General features: G+C 51.1%; 1 protein-coding gene across 1 annotated transcript; it reads right to left on the reverse strand.

Moving 5' to 3' along the window:
- Positions 1 to 20,993: 20,993 nt before the first annotated feature.
- Positions 20,994 to 22,217, reverse strand: LOC109772243 (uncharacterized). Its single transcript, XM_020330928.2, has one exon. It carries the CDS (start codon positions 22,215 to 22,217, stop codon positions 20,994 to 20,996), a length of 1,224 nt encoding a protein of 407 aa, XP_020186517.2.
- Positions 22,218 to 26,505: the final 4,288 nt, after the last annotated feature.

A 26,505-nucleotide genomic window follows, 5' to 3' on the forward strand; every position in this document is an offset into this window, starting at 1 on the left:
TACCACGCAGCCACCCCTTGTTGTCAACCCCCTCCCCGCCAGCACCATCATCCCCGCCACCACCCTCCTCCTCGCCTGCCTTCCCCTCCCCAACCTCCTCCTCATCCTCCTCCTCCTCCTCCTCCTCCTCCTCCTCCTCCACCTCCTCCTCGGCCCCATCCCGAACCTCCTCCTCCTCGCCTGCCTCATCCTCCTCCTCCTCCTCCTCACCAGAGGAGGGTAACTCACTAGAGGATGGCCTCGAAGACAACACCCCTAAGTCGGTGAGGGTGCGCTCTTTCTGGCCTCGACCCCCTGTAGTGGCTCTCCCCCCACCTCGCCCTCTAGGGGCTCTCCCCCCGCCCCCTCCTCCTCTAGGGGCACCTCTCCCTCGACCTCCCTGTGAGGAGTCATCGTCAAGTAGCCGGGGGGGAGGATTACGTGCTCGACCACTCCGACTAGGCAGGCCAATGACCTTGCGTAGGAAACCCACGCCGTTGGCCTTCCCCTTGCCCATGTTCGACGAACCTGCATTGAAAAGAGAATAAGCAATTAGTAAATTAATGAAATGAAGGAAAATGCATGAAAATAAACACATTAATAAAAAGGCATAAAAGGCATATTCCTAAACTATAGAAAAAAAGACTTGACACGTACATCTGCTAGAAACCATATGAATCATCACTGTTGTAACCTCTTTCTCGGTCCGTCTCATCATCACTATCAATCATATCATCTTCGTTGTCTGACGGAGGTGGAGGCTCTTCCTCGTCGTCAGCGTCTAAGTTTAACTTTTCTAGCATAAGTATGTCATTTTCATTGACAATGGTCTCACCATCATTACGTGCTTCGTCGTCGTTTGGATCCACATCATCATCACCCAATGGTCTAGCGTCATCGTTTCTAACCACATCATCATCATCAGGTTGCTCTTGATAGAACACTCCCTCGTATGTCATGGGGTTAATGTTGTAGTAATCGTCTTCATTCGGGTTCGGTAGCTTACCATGTGGCGACACCTTGAACACAACTTCCCAACCCTTTAGGTACTCTTTCTGGCATGGGTAAGGCAGATAATATACTTGTGTAGCTTGGGTAGCCGCAATGAAGAGATCGGCTCCGGCATAGACGGTTGATGATTTAACTTCGACCAAACCAATGGAAGGCGTATGTTTTACCCCCTCCCGCGGATCGAACCATCGACATTTGAACACAGGCAGACTTAGGTTCTCGCGCCCCTGGTGGAATTTAATCTCGTATATATTTTGTACCCTTCCGTAGTAGTCTACTGAATTTTGACCGGGGGTGTACACTCCGGTATTTATAGTTTTGGGATCAGGCCGGCTGTTCTGGTGATCCTCTGTATGGAAGCGATACCCATTCACATCATACTTTTTACATGTCATGACGGCAGGGTCAAAACCCATGGAAACCCATCTCAATTCATCATCCATAGATATGTTCGGATCTTTTCCCTACAAGTATAATTGAAATTGTTGCGTGCATTAGTTAACTAATAGATGTTGAACTAGGTATTTAATAGGGGAGTGTGGACAATTACTTTCTCCATGAACCAAGCAACAAAATTTTTACGTCCAGGGTTTCCATGACGGAGAAGAGTAAGTGCCTCCGCCTCAGTAGGAGGATTCATTCCCGTCCATTCCTCTTGAACGAAATCACTAAAAAAAGAAAACCGGTGTTAAACCGGGACTAAGTGAACATAAAACATGATGATGTGGAAGACATAAAGGAATGGTGTAGTGGTATTACCTCATCCACACTTCCTCAACTTCCCCGATGTTGTGCAAGATATAGAACATGAGGTCCTCCCACTCTTGTCGTGGCATGTTATAAGGTTTCGAGGCCCCAGCCCTCCCACCTTGCGCGTTGAATAGATATAGCTTGGGTTGATAATTCGGCTCTTCTATATTGTATCGAGGCACCTTGTTATGCAGATGGGGAACGTGGTCTGGATAGTATGATGTCCTGAGGTCTGACACCTCCTCTAGGATAACTGCCTCAGCTATGGAAGCTTCAATCTTAGCTTTGTTTCCACATTTCTGTCGGAGATGCTTGTTCTGTCTCTCAGGGCCGTACTGCCAGCGATTCTGCACAGGCCCCCCTAACAATACCTCGTTCGCGAGGTGCAGAATGAGATGTGTTATCGGTGTAAAGAAGCCTGGCGGAAAGATCTTCTCTAGCTTGACTATCAACTCCGGTGCCTTCTTATGCAATTTTTCAATCACGTCTTTACTTACTTCTTTAGCACAGAGCGTGCGGAAGAAATGGCTTAGCTCGGCAAGCACTCGCCAGACATGCTCGGGGACATAGCCTCGAACCATCACCGGCATTATCCGCTCAATCCATACATGGTAGTCATGACTCTTCAGGCCGGTCACTTTGCCCGTTGAAAGATTGACTCCCTTACTTATATTCGATGCATAACCATCGGTGAACTTCAAAATGTGTTTCAGCCAGATAAGTACTTCCTTTTTTTCTGGCGGTTTAAGGACAAAGTCAGCATCTGGCTTGAACCAGTTTTTTCGACCGCCTGTGGGAGGCTTCATGTTCAGACGTGGTCTATCACAAATTCTCTGTTGATCGGCTCTAGCTTTAACGTTATCCTTCGTCTTATCAGGAATATTGAGGATCGTGTGGAAAAGGGACTCTGCCACATTCTTTTCGGTGTGCATCACATCGATATTGTAAGGAAGTTTGAGGTCCTTGAAATAGGGAAGCTGTGAGAAGGGGGTAATGTGAGTCCAGTTGTGCGTCTCACCATATCCCTCGAAGCCTTTGGCTTTGGCTTTTCCTTTGCCTTTGACTTTAGGCTGGAGAGCTTTTAGCTGAGCAAGAACATCTGCCCCCGAAAATGTTGGAATCTCGGTTACTTCATGAACAACCCGGCCTTCCGTGAAGTTCTTCTTGTCTTCCCTGTCTGGATGGTCTGGAGGGAGGAACTGTCGATGCAGGTCAAAGTCTACATACTTGCCACCCTTACTCAGCCAAATCATTCGCAGAGCCTGCATGCACACTGGGCATGGCATCTTCCCACTTGTACACCATCCGCAGAATAGAGCATAGCCGGGAAAGTCATGCATGCAATAGTGCAACCAAACTTTCATCAAGAAATTTCTCTGCAGATCCCGGTCGTATGTCAACGTCGGAAAGTACCAAGAATGGTGCAAAGCATCCACCAGCGGCTGCATAAACACACCCAATTGCTTCCCCGGATAATCAGGCCCCGGAATGATGAGCGACAAGAACATGGTCTTGCGTTGCATTAGGGCATCGGGAGGAAGATTGAGCGGAATTACAAACACGGGCCAGCAGCTGTATGGATTGGACGACATACCATATGGATTCAACCCATCACCTGATATGGCTATTCTGACATTCCCAGCCTCGGCTGCTTCCTCGGGGTATTCTTCATCGAACGACTTCCATGCTTCCCCTTCCGATGGATGTACGATTTTTTTTGAATTGTACCTTATACCTTCCTTGTGCCACTTCATCATTTTGGCAGACTCCTTCGTGATGAAAAGGCACTGCAATCTTTTTATAAAATCAAGATACCGAAGAACCTTAACGGGGATGGTTAGCTGCTTTTTCTCACCATCCTCACCGACCACCTCAATGTACCGAGACGAACCGCACTACCTACAGTACTTGTCATCCGCATACTCGTGCCTAAACAAAAGGCAATTCTTCGGGCAAACATCTATTTTCTCATAATCCATAGAGAGTGCCTTCATGATTTTCTTTGTATCGTACATGCTTTTCGGCAGTTCATGACCCTCAGGGAGGCTATTAGCCCATACTCCCAAGAATGCTTCGAAGCATTTCTGGCTACAGCCGTACTCAGCCTTGACTGCAATCAGTTGCGAGATGGCATCCAGCTGAGATATTTTCGCCCCCGCATGAAGAGGTTTCTTCGACGAGGCCAAGACCTCCAAGAAGGCCTTTGCGGTTGCCTCCGGCTCCTCCCGTTCATTCTCTGAAGGTGTCGCATTTCCCGTTTCTGCAACAATGATATCATCTAGCATGTCCCTGACCCCGTCGTCCTCATATCCATCGATGCGTTGTCGCATCACCTCCTCTCTACCACGGTCCTGCTCGGCTATGTTTATCGGCGGCATGTCAAAGTTTGGCATATATCCGTGCGTGCGAAGGTGCTCACTCATGTCCGTCTGATTTCTACGGTGACGTCTGGCACATCTCGCACAGGGGCATGGTGGGATAATTCTCATTGGACGACGGAATATCTCCTTCAAATAGACATCGGTTTTCGCGATCCACTCTGATGTTACTCGATTCCGACGGATAAAACCACTGTACATCCACTGATTATCTGCCATCCTCTGCTTTTTTGCAAGCCACACAACATAATTAAGGATTCATTTAAATTAATCACATCAAATTTTCAGTTTCTACCGCGTTTAATCCACCTACATCTCTAATAGGTAAAGATGGGTCCTAATCCCACCCGAGGATGTGTAGATTGAGTACGTTCTCCATTCTACCCCGTTCCGAGACAAAATTTCGGCAGCACCTCCCCGCTGTTCTCCAGATACACGTCTCGGCAAATAGCCGAGAGAATGTGCTCCGGAGAACAATGGGGAGGCGCCGCCGAAATCCTGTCTCGGAACGGGGTAGAACATGGAGAACATACCCAATCTATACATCCTCGGGCTGTCCGTGGAAAACGCTGGACAATCCGAAAGAGCTGCGGTGATAAATATGCAATTGAATGCATATTTATCGATGCAACCCTTTCGGACGGGAGACGCCTAGGTTACGCCAGTTGACTTGAGAATGAAATCTAGTCACATGATTCGTAGCTCACCCTCGGCTGTAGAGGAAGTAGTCGAACAGCGGAGGGACAATCGGGGTCCAACAACTCCTACGACGATCACTCCACCGAGGTGGAACACCACAGAACCTGCACCGTATCATCATCATCATCATCATCATCATCATCTATCATCATGTAACAATCATCGAAGCATAAAAAATCATCATCATCAGCATTTATCTTGATCCAACAATCATCATCATTTATCATCTCTTCCGAAAAAATGGAAATCTATCATCATCATCATCATCATCTAAAAATTATCAAGGCATAAAAAAGCACTATCATCTATCATCAACATCATCATCTATCATCATCAACATCATAATCTATCATCATCAACATCGTCATCTATCATCTAATTTTTTTTGCATTTCTTGCATTTCTCACATTTCTAACTATCATCAAATCATCTATCATCTAACTATCATCATACATAATGCATGCATCCATCCATCTAACCATCTATCATCATACATAATGCATCCATCCATCTATCATCTAACTAAATTAAAAAAATGCTTCCAAGAGGGAGGGAAGGAGCTCACCGTGTGGGAGGGCCGGCTGGGGGGGAGGGCGGGCACGGAGGGGGAGGTGGAGGGGAGCTCGGGCTCGGGCTAGGCCGACCGGAGCATCGACAGAGGAGGGCCGGTGCAGCCTAGCCGCCGGCCGGAGCAACGGTTGGGCGGCGGTGGGTCGGGGCGGGGCGGCCGGCGTGGGGTCGCGGCGGGGAGGCCAGAGGGGGGTCGGGGCGGGGCGGCCGAAGGGGGTCGGGGCGGGGCGGCGCGGGGTCGGGGCAGGGAGGCCGGAGGGGGGGTGGGGCGGGGCGGCCGGCGCGGGGCCTGCGTGGGGCGTCGCGGAGTCGGGGCGGGGCGGCCGGCCCGGGGTCGGGGCGGGGTGGCTCGGGGTCGGGGCCGGGAGGCGCGGGCGGCGGCGGGCTCGAGGTGGGGCAGCGCGGGTCGGAGCGGGGAGGCGCGGGCGGCGGCGTGCTCGGGGCGGCGCGGGCGGTGGCATGCTCAGGGCGGGCAGCGGAGGAGGTGGGTGGCGGCGGTTGGGGTCGGGGTCGGGTGCGGTGAGAGGGAGAGAAAGGAGTGGAGGAGGGTGGTCGCGCGAGGGGATAACGTTGGCCCTATGCCGACGGCATGGCCGTCGGCATAGGCTCGGCCCACATGTCAGCAGCCCGGGGGGAGTGGATAACGTGGACAAGGTGGCTCTATGCCGACGGCCAGGCCGTCGGCATAGAGAGGAGGCCTATGCCGACGGCATGGCCGTCGGCATAGATTGCAACTACTTTTTTTTGAAAAAATAGTCCCACCTCGCCGAGGGAAAAGCAATTTGACCTGTTTAAATAGTTCACTAATCCATACATTATAAGCTCCGGTATTCATTAGACTTATATGAAGAAAATGGACAGTTGTTGTGAACTTTTCAGTGCTCGGGCACCGGGCATGCCCGGGCAGCCGGCCCGGTGCCCGAGCACTAAAAGGTTCACAGCAATTGTACATTTTCAATGATGAATACCGGAGTTTTTAATCAATTCAATTATTACATTTTTAGATTCTTAGTTTACCGTCTGTATGGGACCCGGTACCCGGCACCTGGAGGGGGGAAACGGGTGCGTCGGGTCTACACGGAGGGGATCTTGCCGTGGGTCTGGCCCGGATGTTGCTCCAAAGTGTTCCTATGGGCTGACCTAACACAACCGGGTGGATAGGTCCACTGCTCAAAGGCCGTCCGTGCAAAGTCAAAGGGCTAGATCCCGTGGTCAAACGCTACAGGGTTAGGCGGGACGGGGGCCCTGGGAGGTAGCAATGCCACCCGAGCGTCGCACCGGGCCCTCATACATGCGGGGTGGTGTGGTGGCATGTCCCAAGAGGCGGCACGCGTCTCCGGGGTGTGCCCCCCTCACGGACGGCGCCGCCGCCGGCACCTGGAGGGGGGAAACGGGCGCGTCGGGTCTACACGGAGGGGATCTTGCCGTGGGTCTGGCCCGGATGTTGCTCCAAAGTGTTCCTATGGGCTGACCTAACACAACCGGGTGGATAGGTCCACTGCTCAAAGCCCGTCCGTGCAAAGTCAAAGGGCTAGATCCCGTGGTCAAACGCTACAGGGTTAGGCGGGACGGGGGCCCTGGGGGGTAGCAATGCCACCCGAGCGTCGCACCGGGCCCTCATACATGCGGGGTGGTGTGGTGGCATGTCCCAAGAGGCGGCACGCGTCTCCGGGGTGTGCCCTCCCTCACGGACGGCGCCGCCGCCGGCCCCTGGGGGGGGGGGGAACGGGCGCGTCGGGTCTACACGGAGGGGATCTTGCCGTGGGTCTGGCCCGGATGTTGCTCCAAAGTGTTCCTATGGGCTGACCTAACACAACCGGGTGGATAGGTCCACTGCTCAAAGCCCGTCCGTGCAAAGTCAAAGGGCTAGATCTCGTGGTCAAACGCTACAGGGTTAGGCGGGACGGGGGCCCTGGGGGGTAGCAATGCCACCCGAGCGTCGCACCGGGCCCTCATACATGCGGGGTGGTGTGGTGGCATGTCCCAAGAGGCGGCACGCGTCTCCGGAGTGTGCCCCCCCTCACGGACGGCGCCGCCGCCGGCACCTGGAGGGGGGAAACGGGCGCTTCGGGTCTACACGGAGGGGATCTTGCCGTGGGTCTGGCCCGGATGTTGCTCCAAAGTGTTCCTATGGGCTGACCTAACACAACCGGGTGGATAGGTCCACTGCTCAAAGCCCGTCCGTGCAAAGTCAAAGGGCTAGATCCCGTGGTCAAACGCTACAGGGTTAGGCGGGACGGGGGCCCTGGGGGGTAGCAATGCCACCCGAGCGTCGCACTGGGCCCTCATACATGCGGGGTGGTGTGGTGGCATGTCCCAAGAGGCGGCACGCGTCTCCGGGGTGTGCCCCCCCTCACGGACGGCGCCGCCGCCGGCACCTAGAGTGGGGAAACGGGCGCGTCGGGTCTACACGGAGGGGATCTTGCCGTGGGTCTGGCCCGGATGTTGCTCCAAAGTGTTCCTATGGGCTGACCTAACACAACCGGGTGGATAGGTCCACTGCTCAAAGCCCGTCCGTGCAAAGTCAAAGGGCTAGATCCCGTGGTCAAAAGCTATAGGGTTAGGCGGGACGGGGGCCCTGGGGGGTAGCAATGCCACCCGAGCGTCGCACCGGGCCCTCATACATGCGGGGTGGTGTGGTGGCATGTCCCAAGAGGCGGCACGCGTCTCCGGGGTGTGCCCCATCCAAGTGACGGCGGCACTGCCTTGCCTGCAGGGGGCACACCGCGGAGCCCCAAGACGGGCGTCTACGCATGCCTGAACACTTTCAAATATGCATCGGGACTCGTGCGATGTTTCGGTGACATAGCTACACCCCGAATCCCCCCATCAACTAGAATTCCCTCCGTGTCGACCGTTTTCCCCCTCCGTGACACGGCGATAGCGACGTTCGTAACGGGGGGCAATCGATATACAATCAGGGTATATTTTTTTAGATAAGGCATAATTATCTTATGCAAAAACAAAAACTAAAATAAAGTAAAAATGAGAAAATAAAGTAAAAATGAGAAAATAAAGTAAAAATGAGAAAATAAAGTAAAAATAAAAAAATAGTATGCCAACGGCCTGTGCATACACGGAGGTGCAGTCCCACGAATCGATGACGTGGCAGAGGGGCCTATGCCGACGGCTATAACGTAGGCATATATTTACCATAGGTAGTATAAAGCGAAATTTAAAATAAAACTAAAAAAATGTATGCCGACGGCTAGGCCGTCGGCATATCTGTGCACACACGGAGGTGCAGTCCCACGGATCGGTGACGTGGCATAACACACGGATCGATGACTTGGCAGAGGGGTATGGGCCAGGTCTATGCCGACGGCATGGCCGTCGACATAGGGCTGGCACGGGTATGCCGACGGCCGCCGTTACCACCGTCGGCGTAGGCTCAACGTCGTCAAACGGTCAGCGCTGACGGCAAGGGCTATGCCGACGGCCGCTCCTATGCCGACGGGCCCCGTAGGCGTACCTCGAGCGGTCCCGACGGCCTCGTATATGCCGATGGCCCCGTCGGCATATATGTATTTATGCCGACGGCTTTTCTACGCCTATGGCCTGCCCTTGGCCGTCGGCATAGCCGCATTTATGCCGACGGGTGCCGTCGGCATAGATTTGGCCGTCGGCAAACGAAGTTTTTCTGGTAGTGCGTGGATGCCTATTGGTCCCGGTTGGTGTCACCAACCGGGACCAAAGGCCCCCCGTCCTGCCCTGGCCGCAGCGGCCACGTGGAGGACCTTCTGTCCCGGTTCCATGTAAGAACCGGAACTAAAGGCCAAGGGCATTAGTAACGACCTTTTAGTCCCGGTTCACAAACCGGGATAGAAGGCCCTCACGAACCGGGACAATAGGCGCTTTTTCTACTAGTGTGAAATAGACAAACCCTAGTGCGCCTGCTCTAGCATGTGCACCGACACCGACTTACGTGGAGGAGGCCGCGTCCGTCAACCCGTTCCTCACAATTGTAGTTTCTCCGGACGACCTGTACCGACGCCCATAGAAGCTCGCCACGGGACTCGAGGACATAGCTGGACTGGTATGTGTAGGCTTCGTCCCTCCTTGGAGTCCATGGCTTCGGAACTAGAACGTCCGTGACGACATCGTCTGAGTTGCCATTCAGCATGATGACGCGCCAGAAGGCAGGCTTAACAGTGACAAGGATCTTGCCGGCTTGGTACGCAGCGCAGAACTCGCCACGGTGCGTGGGAGGCGGCGCGAGGGTCCTCTCGATGAGCGTCCACGCGATATCGCCCGGGCGCAGAAGTGCGGCCCTGAACTTGGCCGCCGAGCCTGACCCGACACAGGAGATGCCATAGAGAAGGATTGCACCATCGTCGTACATGATGCCGCGGGGACTCTGACCTTCCCAGTGCTGCCACGTGAAGGGAGGCATGCTTTCTGTGGCAGCGGCCCCGGTCAAGGGGTCGCGTAGGCTAGGGCAGCGGCGTTCATCTACGGTCAGGTACCGGACGGTGGTGCCGTCAGGGGTGGACACCCAGTTCCTGCAGGGCGGCGTCGACGACGGCGGCGATGCGTGGTAGCTTCTCCTGGAGAGGACGCATCTAAACCTGAGCGGGGCCGTCGGGTCTCCGCTGGGCGGCGCCAGAAGCCACGACAAGACCTGGGCCCTCGACACCGGCGTCTGAGACCGTGAGTCGCGCCATGATCTGCAGACAGCGTAGAGGACGGCCATCGGACTCGGTCGGACATCCGATATAGGGCCGGCCAGACTTTTATTTTGAACCATTGCTATCATGGCGTTTTTGTTTTTGCATCGAATATCATGGCGTTGATAATTACTCCGTAACCTTCACAGCCCGTCCAACGCGATCCTATGCCACACGTATACAGTTCAAACTTCAAACGGGTACTTTTTTTTTAAAGTTCAACACGTCCTCTATTTATTTTTTTTGACCGGAACTGGCAGGAGCTCTGCCTTTTTCATTATAGGAGAGGGAAAGCTATACAAAGTTTCTAAGCAATAGAAACAGGATGAGGGGGGAAGCAGAGGGTAAAATTAGCCTGGGCTGCTAAACAGCCCCACTACTCAAAATGACCTACTCCTCCCATGCCTCCGAAAGGAGGCTAATGTCATCTCTAGCTCTAACAAGAACATCTGTTGACGGTTGCGCTGAATCCTTAAAGATCCTTCTGTTTCTCTCGAGCCAAATATTCCAAGCGATGTAAACTGCCGCCGTGCATTCGTCCAGTTGGCGTCCTTTTTTCTTTAGCTTTGCCACTCTGTTCCACCAAGCTGAGATAGATGAAGCGTGCCGAGCAGCCTGGGATGCAAGCGGGAAGAAGGAGCTGGTCTTGAACCATATTTCTTTGGCAAAAGGGCAGTCAAGAATCAAGTGATGTGCGGATTCCAGCACTTGATCGCAACCAGCACACAAGTCATTGTGGTCCCAGTTTCTCGCTTGCAGTCGATCACCGGTCCAAAGTCTATTCTGAAGGAGGGTCCAGATGAAGAACTTTACTTTCTTTTCAGCTGTAATCTTCCAGACCTGCTGCAGGTGTGGTTGAGGGATACGCGTCAAGAACTGAACTTGGTAAGCCGATTTTGCCGTGTATTGTCCGCTAGCCGTTAGCTTCCAAGTGATTGTGTCAGGTCTAGAGAGTAAGGAAACATTCTGTAATTTCATCCAGAGGCTAATAAAAGAGTTCATCAGCCCAGCAGAGTTGATATTCTGCAGTCCTCTCATCCATGCGTCTCCATCAAGAGCCTGACTGACAGTGAGCCCTTTGGACCTTGCCATCCGAAAAAGATCAGGAGCCCAATCTTTTGGAGCTTGGCCCTCTAACCATCTATGACTCCAGAATTTCATAAAACGGCCATCTCCCAGAGAAATCGAAGTGCATGCCGCAAAAAGATTAAGGTCAGGTTGATTGCAAGGCACCAGGGTCCCTTTCCATGGCCTGTCCGAGCTATCCCATTCATACCAAGGCCATCGAAGCCGAAGAGCCCGGCCAAAAGCATTGATATCCTTGATGCCCAGGCCACCCACGCTTAAAGGTGCACAGATTCTCTTCCAGTTAACCAGACATTTTCCCCCATGTGCCTCCTCATCGGCGTTCCAAAGGAAATTTCTCCTTAGCTTATCAAATTTGGTAGTGAACCATCTGTTGGGGGAGAAAGACGTGAGGAAATAGGTGATGGTGGCAGTGAGGACTGAGTTGATCAGGTCAAGTCGGCCCGTTCTATTCATGAGCCTTCCTTTCCAAACAGCTAGTTTGCTTGTACCCTTGTCCAGGAGCGGTTGGAGATCAATTCTCCTCAAATTTCTCAACGAGAGGGGCAGCCCCAAGTACTTGCAAGGGAAAGATCCCACAGATCCCCCAAAGCTGGCTGACAGGATGTTGACATCAAGATGCTGACACTGAATAGGGTAGAGCACACACTTGGTGGGGTTGATTACAAGACCTGAGACACTGCCGAAGATCTCCAGAATTCTGATAATGGTCTCGATCATCGGCAGGCAGGAGTGGCAAAGATTGTGGCGTCGTCAGCATAGAGACTGGCCCTCAATCTAGCCGCGTTCCGGGGGATTGGATCCAGAATGCCATGATTTGTTGCTTTTTCCAGGAGCGAGCCGGCACAACGTTGACCAGAATTGATCGCGTGCTTATATCGAATGAGTGGGAACTCAGTCATCCTCACTATCAGCTCGCACCGGCTTCCTCGGCTGTTTCAGATCACACTCCCTTGCTGCTGGCGAAGATGGATGTCAAAGTATTCAAGGGCTTCAGATTTGAGGCTTACTGGCTCAAGATGCAAGGTCTTGATGATGTGGTCGCTCGAAGCTGGAACAAGAATCTGAGATCTTGTGACTCCGTCAGGAGACTGCATACAAAGCTCGCACGCACGGCTAAGGCCCTCAAGGCTTGGGACAAGAGCATAAGGGCAGCTTCCAACCTGGCTTTCAATGTTGCAAATGAGGTCATTTTTCAGCTCGACCTCGCAATGGAAAGCCGTGAGCTTTCCGAGCCTGAATGGACGCTCCGTAGATTTCTCAAGGCCAGGCTGTTAGGAATTGCGGCTATGGAGAGGATCCGATGGCGCCAACGGTCCAGAATAAACACAATCAAGGCTAGCGATGCTAGTTCAAAGCTTTTTCATCTTAGGGCGAACGGAAGGAGAAGGAAAAATCATATTCCTACGCTTAGAGGACCACAAGGGGATGTGTCTGATCACATGCAGAAAGAGGAAATTCTTCTGGATCACTTCAAGAGCCTGTTGGGTACACCGATGCATGAGAGAAGAGTTTTGAACTGGGACATGTTGCGGCTGCCCTCGGCTAACCTGCAAAGTTTGGATGCGCAATTCACCGAGGATGAGATAAAAGCAGCAGTCTTTGATCTGCACGACGAAAAGGCTCCAGGGCCGGATGGCTTTATTGGCAGATTCTTCAAGCGCTTCTGGGCGCTAATAAAGGAGGATTTGGTAGCTGCGATTCAGCAATTCTATCACCTCAGAGGAGACAACTGCAAACTGCTCAATTCTGCTCACATTGTGCTGTTGCCAAAGGTTACAACTTCCATGCATGCCTCGGATTTCAGGCCCGTCAGTTTGCTGCACAGTTTTGCCAAGATTTTTTGCAAAATCCTTGCAAATCGGTTGGGCCCGGAGCTTCAACGCCTCATCTCCTGCACCCAGAGTGCTTTCATTCGCGGGAGATCTATCCAGGACGACTTCCTCTATGTTCAGAATACCATAAAAGATGCTCACAAGCGGAATATCCCGCTGATATTTCTGAAGCTCGATTTCGCGAAAGCTTTTGACTCTGTTAGCTGGCCATATCTGCTTGATGTTATGAAGGCTTATGGGTTTGGACAGCGCTGGAGGGACATCATTTGTCTGTTGTTAACTTCCTCATCCTCTCGTGTGCTCCTCAATGGCCTGCCCGGACCAGCTTTTGCCCATAAAAAAGGTTTTCGTCAAGGGGACCCTCTTTCTCCGATGCTTTTCATTCTGGCTATGGAGTCCTCTATTTATTCATGGTAGGCAGGGATCTCTGCCGATATAATCTCCAGGATACAATCAGGTGGCTCATGTAGCCAAACCTGACACAAATCATTCATCATACCTACCTTAGCTAAGCTCTGAGTTGCGCCATTTGCAGTCCTTCTAACCCAGCTCACCTTCCATGGTTGGCGAGACTCCCGCAGCAGTTTAACTTCCTCAATCAGTGGCCCCAGTGTAGACAAGTCTCTTTCTTTACTCTGAAAGCTTTGACACAATTTCTTTACAATCCATCTCAATGTGCAGATCGGTGGCATTCACTTCCTCTGCCAGCAGTGCAGCACGCCGGCAAGCCTGAAGCTCCATCTTTGCCGGGTCTACGGACTGATGGAAAGAGTGGCAGGCTCCCCCTAAATAAGCCCCTTCGTCGTCTCTAAAGACCACTCCCACTCCTCCTTTATCTCCATTTTTCAATGCTGCTCCATCAATGTTCACTTTTATCCATCCCAGATCCGGCGGCTCCCACTTCTGTATTACATTCAGCTTTGCACTTTTACTCTTGCGGCCATGGATGTTCTGCCATTCTTCCATAAACTTCACCACAGACCGCGCTATATCAGCCGGTTCTTCTATCCTTTTGCCATCCCGTGCATTATTCCTCGCCAGCCATAGCCCGTATACACCTTGAACCATAGCTGCTTTTTCATCATCAGATGCTTCGGCAAACCAAGTCAACAGCCATCTTGCCAGAACACTCTGGGAGCTAGCGGACACCGGTGGGGTCGCCACCGGAACTCCCAATTCCGAGTGCATGACATTCCAGAAATTCGCTGAGTGATGACAACCCCAAAACCTGTGGTAATTTGTTTCCTCACGACCACAAGCGACGCAAAGTACCCCAGGTTTAATTCTCCTCCTATGAAGCTCCGAGCCTAGTGCCACACCATTCCGAATCAAACGCCATGTGTGTGTTTTAACCTTGCCAGGAGCTACTATATCCCATAAACTTAACCAGGACTTGTGATCTGCCACCGACGACGACGATTCGGGCCGTCCTTACTTGAGTCGTTTTTGTGTCATACGTAGGTGGTAAGCGGACCTGACAGTGAACGTACCATTTTTCGTGTAATTCCATGCCAAGTAGTCCTCCATGCCCGGCCCTCCTACTGTGATCTGCAATATTTCATTTGCTTCATCCGGAGGGAACATCCGTTGAACTTTGCTTACATCCCATGAACGGCCCTGGTGGTCTAGCAGATCACTAACTCGGTTAATCTCATGTACATAGTCCTGGCCCAGTGGCTTCAGGCTACCTTTCCTTGGGATCCAATTGTCATGATGTATCCTAATTCTTGACCCATCACCGATCCTCCAGATTAGTCCATCTAGCAGAAGATTTCGGCCATGCAAAATACTTTTGAAAGTGAAAGATCCTCCTCCTGGACATGTAGCATTCAGAATTGATCCATCACTGAAATATCTAGCTTTTAGTACCCTTACACATAGCGATGATGGAACCTGCAAAATACGACAAGCCTGCTTCGCTAGCAGAGCTTGGTTGAATGCTTCCGGATCACGAAACCCAAGGCCTCCTTTATGCTTCCTAGTGCACATCTTGTCCCATGCAATCCAGTGCACCTTCCTTTCACCATTCACTGCACCCCACCAGAAGTTTGAAGAGATCGATGACAGGTTCCCGCACATTTTCTTTGTGAGTTGAAAACAGCTCATGGTGAATGTTGGTGTGGAAAGGAGACCAGATTTAACTAATACCTCCCTCGCTGTCTTGGATAGGCCTTGTCCCTTCCATCCTGAAACTTTTCCCCTAGCACTCTCTTTAACATATTTGAAAGTTCCTGTCTTTGGATCTTCCCACCACCGTGGGGAGTCCCAAGTACCTCTCACTCAGGGCCTCTGTCTCTATGCGCACTGCTTGCTTGAGAATTGCTTTATCCTCCTCCTTACTACCCTTACCAAAAAAGATGGAAGACTTTTGCAAATTAACCTTTTGTCCTGATGCCACCTCATAGTCCTGTAAGATCGTACGGAGTGCTTCAAAGTTTGATTGGGACCCCTCTAGAAACACCACGCTGTCATCCACAAACAGAAGGTAAGTGACCGTGTGGCCAGTGCTCCCAAAGGAAACTCCTTTAATCTCCTTTGTCACCTGAGCGCTTCTCAAGAGAGCCGAAAAACCTTCCACACAGAAAAGAAAAAGGTATGGTGACAAAGGATCCCCCTGTCGTAGCCCTCTGGTTGGTACAAAACTTTGAGAGAGGCCACCATTCGTCTTAACTGAAAATCTTGCTGACGTGACGCACCTCATCACCATCTCTGTCCAGTGACTAGAGAAGCCAAACGTCGTCATCATTTGCTCCAGAAAAATCCATTCAACTCTATCGTATGCCTTCATCATTTCAAGCTTTACTGCACATAGGTTTCTTTCTCTTCCTTGTTCTAATGGCGTGTACGCACTCATAGGCCACCAATACATTATCTATGATCAACCGGCCAGGGACAAAGGCACTTTGCTCCTCTGAAATCATAAGCGGCAGCACCACTTTCAACCTATTAGCCAAAGTTTTTTTGGCAATTTTATACAAGACGTTACACAGACTAATGGGTCGAAATTGCGAGAGTAACTCCGGTGAGTTAACTTTCGGAATCATAACAATGATAGTGTCATTAAAGCCGTTCAGCGCCGCCTTTCCTGCCAGAAAATCCCGAACAGCCAAGCAAACATCATCCTTTACCAACGACCAGTGTCGTTGATAAAACATCGCCGGGAACCCATCCGGACCTGGCGATTTGGTTGGTCCCATCTGAAATAATGCCGTCTCGATCTCTTCATCAGTGAACACAGTCGTGAGCCTAGTATTCATCTCCTCCGTCACCACTGGGTCAATATGTTGTAATAATCTCTCGCCTTCATTGGATCCTTCTGATGTGAATAAATTAGCATAAAAGCTTGCTGCCATTGCACGCATACTTTCATCATTAGTGCACTTCACTCCATCCTCCTGTAGCAACGCCTTGACAGTATTCTTGTGCTTCCTGTGTGACGCTCTATTTTGAAAGTATTGGGTATTCTGGTCGCCCTCTAGTAGCCAGTCCACTCGGGATCTCTGCTTGTAGAATATTTCCTCTCTTTCATATACCTCATGGAGCTGGTCCTCAAAGTCCTTGATCTCTTGCCTGTACCCAGTGTGCACAGCTCTCTCTTTAGCCTCACGGAGTTGTCCCTTCAATCAAATGAGCAATCTGGCGTTTAATAGAACCAAAAACTCTCCGGCTCCATTCACGCATGGACTTGGACATCAACCCCAGCTTGTTGCATGCTGCACCCAGTCCCGCCTCCTCCTGATTGGCTGCATGTGCATTCCGCCAAGCATCCATCACCATTTCCTCATATCCAGAATGTCTTGTCCATGCAGCCTCGTACATAAAGGCTCTTTGCACTCTATTATTGCTTGCAGCCAGTGCCGCCAATACTCTAATCACTAGCGCCTGGTGGTCAGATTCTTCTGTTAAAATATGTTGCACCTCAGTCGCAGGGTACATCTGCATGAAATCACAATTGCATGTAGCTCTATCTAGTCTCACTTGGATGTCCTCGTCTGCTTCAGGCTTGTTGTCCCAGGTATACATATACCCTGAGTACCCAAGGTCAGCCAAACGCAGTCGGTTAGACATTCTCTGAAATCCTCCATTTGCCTCAAGCTCCTAGGATTACCGCCAAGTTGTTCATTTTGGAGTAAAGCTTCATTGTAATCACCTGCACATATCCAAGGTAAATTATCTTGGCCTCGAAGATAGCGCAGAACATCCCAAGTTTTTTCCGCATGTCAACTCGAGGCTCCCCATAGATTCCAGTGAACCTATAGGTATTCCCGTCAGCTTTGACCACTGCATCAATATAGTACTGGCACCATGGTCTCACCGTAACATCCACATAGTCTCTCCACCACAAAGCCAGCCCCCCACTCTTCCCCGTGCAATCCACCGCAACACCTTGCCTAAATCCCAGGCTCCACTTCAACCTCTCCATTGCTCGCTCCTTATTTTTTGTTTCTGATAAGAACACCACCGCTGGGTTGTAAGACCATATCAGGTCACGAAGTTCGCCCACCGTCGAGTCCAACCCCAATGCTCGACAGTTCCAGGCCAGAATATTCATTGCTCCCGGCGGCCCTCCTCCCTGGCAGGGTCCGCCGATCTATCATCTACCTCCGAGATACGATCAAACACCATAGACGTCTTCAGTCTAGTGTCGTGAATGAACGCATCATTAACTATCCTCCTGTCATTATCATCCTTGCCACCCACCTGTCTTCGCCCCCTCTTTCTAGTGGTGAAGGATGCATGAGAGCTTTCCCCCTAGTCCTGTTAACTTCATGATCTGGACGGGGCTTCCTGACATAAGTGCCTTTCTTTCTCTCCGTGGACCTGTACCATCCTGATTCAGCATGACCTTCTCAGCCCCTAGACACCTGCGCATGCTCTCTTCTACTTCTTTCCTCATATCTCTGCTGAGCATATTCCTTTTGCCTCTGTTGCTCCTTCAGCTTGTTTCGAAGGTCCCATTCCTTTTTGTGTTCTAGCTCATGCCTCAGGTCTCGCTCGGTTGTCCATTCTCCTCTATAGCGGTCCTTGATGGGGCTATTAACCTCTCCTCTCTCCGGTCTGATCTCCACGCCAGTGTTGGAGTTTGCCCGGCGACTGAATTCTACATTCAGATTACGCTTTGTTGGGAGTTCTCTAACCCTCGCTTGGCTGCGCTGACCTCTATCACTTTCTGTTGATTGCGAACTTGCAAAACCACGGTTGCTGGTTGCCTTTCCATCATATGATCCTTCTTTGGTCCAGAGCTGCGCCCCGGTGAGGCTCTCAGCCAACCTCCCCATTGTGAAGATGCATCAGTAGGGGGATCACACCTCCCCCCAACGTGTACAAGTCTTCCACATTCAAAACAAAAATGAGGTATTTTCTCATAATAAAAGTCAAAACAGGTGCCAACTTTATCTTCCTGTAAAGATTTAAGCTGGAATCCTCGAACCAGAGGCTCATAAACTGAAATTTTTGCCCTCACTCTCAGCTGGTTGCCTCTTGCCACACCATCCTTGTCAACATCCACCTTGACTACCTCCCCTAACTAGTTCCCAAGGGCTTTCCCAAACGTTTCTGTTCTTTTTCCCAGTGGTAAATCCGTCACACGAACCAGACTTCAACCTTATCAAATATCATCTCTGAAGGTCTGGTGTTGATCTCATATTCCTTAAGGATAAGTACGTTGAAATCATACTGCCATGGACCATTGTTCATTGCGTGCTTCCAATCCCCTTCACTACCAAAGTTGACTGCAAAAATATTGGAACCCATATCTATGAAATCTGCCTCGCGATGTAGCCCCCATGCCCTTTGCATCGTTCGCTCCAGAACACCTTTGTTGATCGGCCTTGGTGAAAAGGACTTCCCCACCGTAGAACACTTCGACTTCTTGGACATGATCTGATCTGGTTCCTCAAAGACAAACCCCTGCACTTCCTTATCTAGCAGCACCATCCCTCCCAGCCTCGCTGAGAGACTTGCAGTTGGATCCGGCGTCTTGCACTCGGCCGGGGAATTGGAATAGCCCCCGCTTCCTTGTTTTCCCGGCGTCCTCGTCGCCGCCGGGATCGCCTCCTTCGTCGGAGTCACTGCCTGTTTTCCGTTCATCCTCCCCGCCATAGCTCTGCTCCTTGGAGAGGAGAAAGACTCGCCGATCAGCGTCCAGGGATGCGCCGTCGCCGCCCTAGTCACTATCGGAACTACAACACCCTCATGCAAGAAACCCTAACCCTATTGAAAGGAGTCGGTCGCCTCGCGATCGCCTCCAAATCACCTTAGCGTTCCTACCCGTGGTGGACCCTCCTACGGGTACTTTCTTTGTTGAAAGCCTTCAAACGGGTACTTGATATGATGCACTATGTCACATAATTATACTACTACCACCATTACTAAATATAAGACGTTTGGGCAGTTTAGTTAAACTGGACAAACGTCTTATATTTAGGAAATGAGGTAGTAGTTTGTACGGAGAAGCGATCGCACTTGAAGAAAGTTTACTCCGGTTCTCGACTTCATTGAAAGTTTAGTTTTCATCCTGAATCTTTGTTTGCTGCAAGAAATCTTCAACTTTATCAATCGAGGTCTTAGGTGGTTTTCTGGTTTTCATGCTCACTTCGGCAATCCAATAAAATTTCACTTCCGTAGAATCTTGTGCCACCCCAAAACGTCGACCACCATCGTCCACCTCCGCTGTTGAGGCAACATCAAAGAAAGAGGGGAACTGCCTTCATACCAAGAACTAGAGCAGCACCTTTGCATACATGGATACTTTTTGAGCCGATGAAACAGACCACCTCAAGCGATGAGACCATGACTTTGTGGCATGCCGGCCGGGGTTCTTACCCGTGTCCGCTAGATCCCAGTTTAGGGTTTACCGGATATCAAGCCCGGCAAGAAGACCGATCAACCTGCTCCCCATCACCACCCGTTAGAGCGCGAACGAGATGGAGCAAGAGCATACACAAATTATTTTGACGCGGCGCCGTCTCCACCATTGATGCAACACTTCTGAAAACAAACTATGTATATTCTATACCTCTACCGAACAGAGCCTGCCGGGGTCCCCGCCCGCTCCCGTCGCTAGAGAGGCAGACGGAGAAGGTCGAGGACCCAGAGTTGCCGGCGGTGTTGCCGTGTTGAGGACAATCCTTTACTTGTGGGAATGTGTGACAATAACGTAATAGTGACCGCGATCACAACAAAACAGTCAACTCGTTACCATTGCTGAAAATGACAACGACCCTGGTGAAGAAAGCAAGAAAATAGGGATGAAGATGTGACGTTGGTCCGTACAATATATCCAACTAAAGATCTAAACATGCTTTTAGGATATAGCAGAAAATAAAGTGAGTGACATTCTATTGAATCTTTGCTACCGTGGGCACCTTTCGTCGCAGATACTTTCTCTGTAAACAAATATAAGATCGTTTAGATTACTACTTTAGTGGTAAATAGATCTTATACTATTAGTTTATATGGGGAGTACTTCAAAACTCCAAAATGCAACAGGATTTCATTGCACGATCTCTAGTTTCTGCTCTATGCACAAAACAACAATTTGCGATCTACAAATCCTCTTTATTCCTCAACTGATATATAGAAACAATCAAATGGAAGCAAACATCTGCAGCTCTGTGACATCTATTGTCATATTCGGATCACATTGAGAGGTAGGTCACATACCAACAACTCTTTTAAAAGGGAACAAGCACCATTATTTTAGAACGGGATTGTTAAATCTCAGTCAACTGGGACTTAACCAAGTCTAAGTCAATTTTATATTTGTGAGATCTTATGTGGAGATCCGTGAAAAAAATCGCCTTTCTTCTTTTTATATGTTTTGTCAGTTGACTAAGACTTGGATTGAGATCAAGCCACACCCTTTTTATAAACATATTACAAACACAGATGCTCATATACGCGCATGTACACCTCACCCTTATAAACATACACACACATCCTACACCTATGAGCACTTTCAAAAGACTAAGCCAGCAAATCTTGAGATTGACAAAGTCACCCACCAACACCCTAAATCAAGGGCAAAGTGTTTTGATGTGAATCATGTTATTACTTCTTGGAGTAGTAACTACAACCTGATGAATTGGAGCAATGGTGGGCTGGGGTATGAGCCACGTGCACATTTCCTCGTCCCATCCTTGGGGTAGCCACTCGATGAACTCTGTCATGTTGTCGATGAGGTTGTACTTAAACACACCCCACCGCTCATGGGGCTGGCGGTGGCCCTGGTCATCGCAGTACAAGAAGTAGGCGAACCCGCCGCTCACGCCAAGCTGCGACGCGTCCATGGTGAAACTGTTGGGCCACCCGAGAAAAAACAAGCGATCCTTCAAGCTCTTGGCATCCTTCCTCGCCCACTGTATTTCCTTCGACCCCTCGCTAACCTTCTCAAGCACATGCATGGACATCCACAGTGCGCGAACCAGGCCGCAGACACCCTTTCCATCGTCGTCCTGGTACGGGTAATCCATCTTGATGTGCACCGATGCCCAGAGAAGCTCGCCGCGAGACTCGAACACATAGGTGTACTCGCAGAAATAGCCGTCACACTTGCGCGACGTCCAGAGTGGCGTGGGGACCAGCACATCATCCTTGTTCGTTGCTGCTGTGGATGGTGTCATCATCACGAGCCAGAGGTTGTTGTACATTGTCACAATGATCTTGCCGGCATGATACATGGCATAGAACTCGCCGTAGCAGGGCGTTTCCAGAGTCCTCTGGACAAACGTCCACTCATCGTTGCCAGGATGCAGGAGCGACGCGCTGAACTCGATCGTGTAGAGGTCGCTACTGTTGCATTTGCCATATTTGCTGTATAAAAGGAGGGTACCGTCATTGTGGATGATGCCACCAGGGTTCTTCCCCAACCGTTCGATGTGTGGGGAGAGAGGCAGGTGGGCGACGGCCCCTCCGGCGACAGATTCGTGAAGGGTTGGGCCCAAGGGAGAATCGGTGAAATAGCGGATGTTGGTGTTGCCGGCGCTTGTCACCCCGTTCGTCATGGTGGCAGATACTGGCGGCGGCACGTGGTAGCTTATGCCCGAGAAGACGCATCTAATCTTGAGAGAGTCGTCACCAGGCTTGCTAGGCGCGAGGAGCCATGGCAGGAACTGATAATCAGTCGTTGTCGGCTCGTGTGAGCCGCGCCATGGCTTGCAGACCGCGTGGAAGCGGACGAAGTCGGCGGTGTCGTGCAGGCGGCAAGAGATCTCGCGGAGCAGTTCCGGCGGGAGGCCCATTGACCACGACGTCCCATGCATGATGGCAAGTCCGTCGGAGATGGAGGTGGATGTTTGGCCTCGTGGAGAGAGATTAACTACGCGATTTGCACGATGAAAGTGGACTACCTTCCGACGTGCACGATGAAGCAAGAGATGGCTGGGACTGGGATATGTACGTAGACACCACGGCGACACGCTTGATTAATCCATCGATATACACGGCAAAGCAGGGCAAATATAAAACCTAGACGGTGATTAATTTGTCTACTACTCGGATAGGACAGAATACGTGATGGAACCGAGCACAAGACGTGCTTAATTCTAGGGAAGCATCTAAATCGGCCGACCTGGTGTCCGTCGTGTGTGTTAAAGATATATTTGAGATACATGTATTTGGTAGTCTAGAATTTGTAATATGTCTCCTATCTTATCTCCAGGAATGATGTCTTGCCCTTCAAGTCTTGTACTCGATATATGCTCGCCATTAAGGCTCAATAATACATTCATCATATTCCGCAACAATCCATCTCTCTTCTTTCTAATATGGTATCAGCCGTACCTCGATCCTAAACCCTAGCCGCTGCCGCTTCCGCCCTGCACGCCGCCCCCGGGGAGGTCGGCCTCCATGACCGCCGCCGGGGGCCGTGCGTCCAGTACCTAGGGTTTGTCCGCCGGTCGTGTTGGTCGGCTGCCCTAGAGTCTTTTTTCCGAGCTCTTGCTCCGGATTTTTCTCTCTCCCACCGGTCACCTTGATCGACGTTTTTCTTTTTAGTTTTCCGATCTAAGCTTGATCGGTTTGCGGCGCCTGCTGCCGCCATCGAACCCCGTCTCGTGCCTCTACTCCAACACCGTCGCGACCTGCTGGCCTCTCTTCCGACCCCGCGGCCACGCGCGCCGAGGCGGCCTGTCTGGGCCAGCCGTCGTCCGCACATCGGCCTGTCGCCGCCCTGCTCTGACCGGACCCCCGCATCATCCCGACCCGGTGGCCTTGCGTGATGCGGCGGACTAGCACAGCCGCCGTTCGCGCACCGGCCCGCCCGTCGATCCACGCCGTCCATCGCCACCCGCCTCCGCCGCGTCTTCACGGAAGGCCCTACGGTGTGCCTCGCTGGCATCGTCCCCGACTGCGTCGGGCCGGCTGCGTCAAGCTCATCGGCTGCCTCGAGCTCGGGCGCCACTGCTCCGTTGTCGCTCGGGCCTCGCTGCCCGGGCGCCGGCTCTGTTTTGGCAGCCCAGTTGCTGATGCCCTCGTCTGCACGTCGTCCGACACCGTCCGTCGTCGTCGGGTTCATCTCGGACTCCGCCGCCAACCCACCTCCACCGAGCGGCGTCCCCGACATCATGCGCGATCGGCTTGATCACCCGCTCACATCCGCGATCCGCCCCATCAACGCCACGCGACCGACCTGGCCGATCGGTTCCGCGCACCTCCGCAGGTCCCGTGAAGACCGTCCCGAGTACAACGCACCTCTCCACTGCGTCGCCCCGTCGGGCCGCAGCGCCGGCACCCCATGGTTCTCCGCGCGGCTGCATCGACTCGCATGTAGCCGTTGCGTCGCCCCTTCGGGCCGTTGTGCCGCGATACGCGGTCCCTGCTGAATCAAACGCCACGAATCCAATGGGACCCTCGACGACAGGCCGGGATGCTGGGAGTGGCAGGCCGAGATGCTGCAACCCCCGGCGTTGAAGAGTGTGAACTGCCATCAACGACGTGCAACCGAGCAGTGGCGATGCTGGGACCGGTAAGCAGAGATGCTACAACCCGGCGGCAACTACTTCTGTTCTTCCCCGTGTTTCTATCGCTTCAGGCTTCCCGTGATAGTGTTGCCCGGTTTGGACTTGAACATCTCATGGCACGGCATGGTTTGAAAGTTTATATCACGGGAAGACTGCCATGACTATTTATCTCGCTTACTGGAAGCTAGAAGTTTTTTTTTTTTTGAGAATCACCACACCTTCTCTTTATTGCATAATGTTTTGGGGTATAAACAAGTAATTGCCGGCTGGGACGGCCACCCCAAAGACGACGCAACTTTTACTAAATTGTGAGCCTCTACATTTGCATTTCTACTCTCATATGATAATAAGCACTAGCGAACATCCTCTGCTTGGTGAAAAACTCCTTGACAATGGTGCCATAGCTGCACAGATTTACTTTTATGTTTCGCATCACCTCCCATGCAGTCTATCGTGACCTGAACATGTGATAAGTTGAGACTCCCAGACGCCTCCTTGACAATGGTGCCATAGCTACCCGCAAAAAAACAAGACAATGGTGCCATAGCTACCCGCAAAAAAACAAGACAATGGTGCCATAGCTGCACAGATTTACTTCTTGTATGTTTCGCATCACCTCCCATGCAGTCCGTCGTTACCTGAACATATGATAAGTTGAGACCCCCATAAGAGGACAGTGAAGAGGAGCTGCCCCCCCCCCCCCCCCCCCACCCACTCCCCAAGGCTCCGCAAGCTGCCATCAAGACAGTTGACTCCAGCAGATTGTGCCTGCAACACGAGGCGGATTCAGGAGGGGGTTGGCAGGAGGTGCTGCCGCGGCTCCCGTGCCATCCCCGCTTGGCTCAAAGGTAGTTGCTGCAGATGTCTCGTTCCTGGCCATCACGCCGCTGATTGTAGAGATCTGTTTCGATGCTCCCACTGCCTCGAGAATGGTCATCGGTCACGTGGGTGTCGTAATGCTTGGCATCCGCTCAGCTTACTGTCAAAATCTGTCATGCCGATGCTGCCTGTCCATCATCAAGCTTCAGCTCCACATCAGGCCCATTCCGAGGTGATTCGGTGTGATTCTTGGGCGTCTATTGTTGCTGCTCCCACAGGCTCGCCAACCAGTAATTTGGCCATGCAGTATGGTCTTGCTGCACAAGTCAAGCTGATGCACTCTAAACTACAAGATTTGGCTTCATTTTAACTGAAGGAGGTGGTCCAGCCTCTACGTGATGTTGCTGAAGGACTGTTGTCTGCCTTGGTTTGAGACCTTTCTGGAGCATGCTCGAATACACATGTGCGGGTATTTGGATTAAAAAAAATCCAACCGGGCTCTCACCCCTTTCCATTAATCAGTTAATGGAAATATTCAGTACAAGTCTCCTAAAATCAACCATCGACAACTAAAAACATAGGAGGCAGGAAAGGGGAGAAGTGAGTTGGGACATTAACAGGAAACCCACTGCAGATGCTTGATGTCGAAACATCTGCTATGGAGCGGAAACCTTAACACCATCAACCAGCGAACAAGTAGCCACAATGAAAGACGACAAGTTACCAAAAGCACCAAAGTCTCGGCGGGCATCAAACTTCAGAGAAGGAAAATGAAACACCCAACACTAGTGAAATCAACACGAGGAAACCACCACGAGTCTTCCCCGAGCAGCAATACAATTGGCTAGGGATGAACAAAATGAACCGCATTCTTCACACCAGCCTGGAAGTCGGACTCTACCATCCAACTTCATCAACCCTGCCCAGTACATCATAAATAAATATGCTATGAAAACAGCTTCCAAAAGAGAATGCACCATTCTATTTCTACTCTATGGGATCTTACGGAGCCTGTACATGGATGACATGGTGTGTTTCTCAAATGTGATTTTGTTCCGAGTGCACCAATGCCCCAGCAGATTGCAGCCACAATCATCATATAGTACACTTTTGTCTCCAGGGAGGATACAATAAAGCCAAGATAAACTTTGCCAAAGAAATCTAGGACTACATGAAGCACCTAGAGCCAAACCAAAAAACCCGAGACAGAACGAGCAAAAGAACAAGTAAAGAAAAGATGATTAGTGGTTTCTACTTCTCGACAAAAACAGCAAGTAGGGTTCCCTAACCAATGGCAGTTGTGCATGTTATCATGAGTAAGGACATCATTTTGGAATAGCCTCCACATGAAGATCCTAATCGATATGTTACTCCGGCCTGACAAATCTTTTCCTAACCATTCATTCACAGATTTAACAGTAAATACCCCTTTAATCATCAGGGCCCGAGTAACCCATTCAGGAGATCATTTAGCGACACTCTATTAGCCTCAACACAATCCTAGACCAGCTACCAGCCAAATGCCCAAATAGTCTACGACGAAAGGAGGCCACACAACCTTTAGCCACCAAGTCAGCCACAAATGTCAAACATGACCGGGAATTCATTCTTTAAAGGATGATACAACATCCAGGGATCATGCCATTTTCTGGTAAGCCCATCATTATTCATAATAATTTTTATAATTGCCTTCCAACAAGGGGAATCATTGAGACAAGGATGAACCGTGGCAACAATACGACGCTTCAAA

This window comes from Aegilops tauschii, chromosome 3, assembly GCF_002575655.3.
Source record: "Aegilops tauschii subsp. strangulata cultivar AL8/78 chromosome 3, Aet v6.0, whole genome shotgun sequence".
NCBI classification, from domain to species: Eukaryota; Viridiplantae; Streptophyta; class Magnoliopsida; order Poales; family Poaceae; genus Aegilops; species Aegilops tauschii.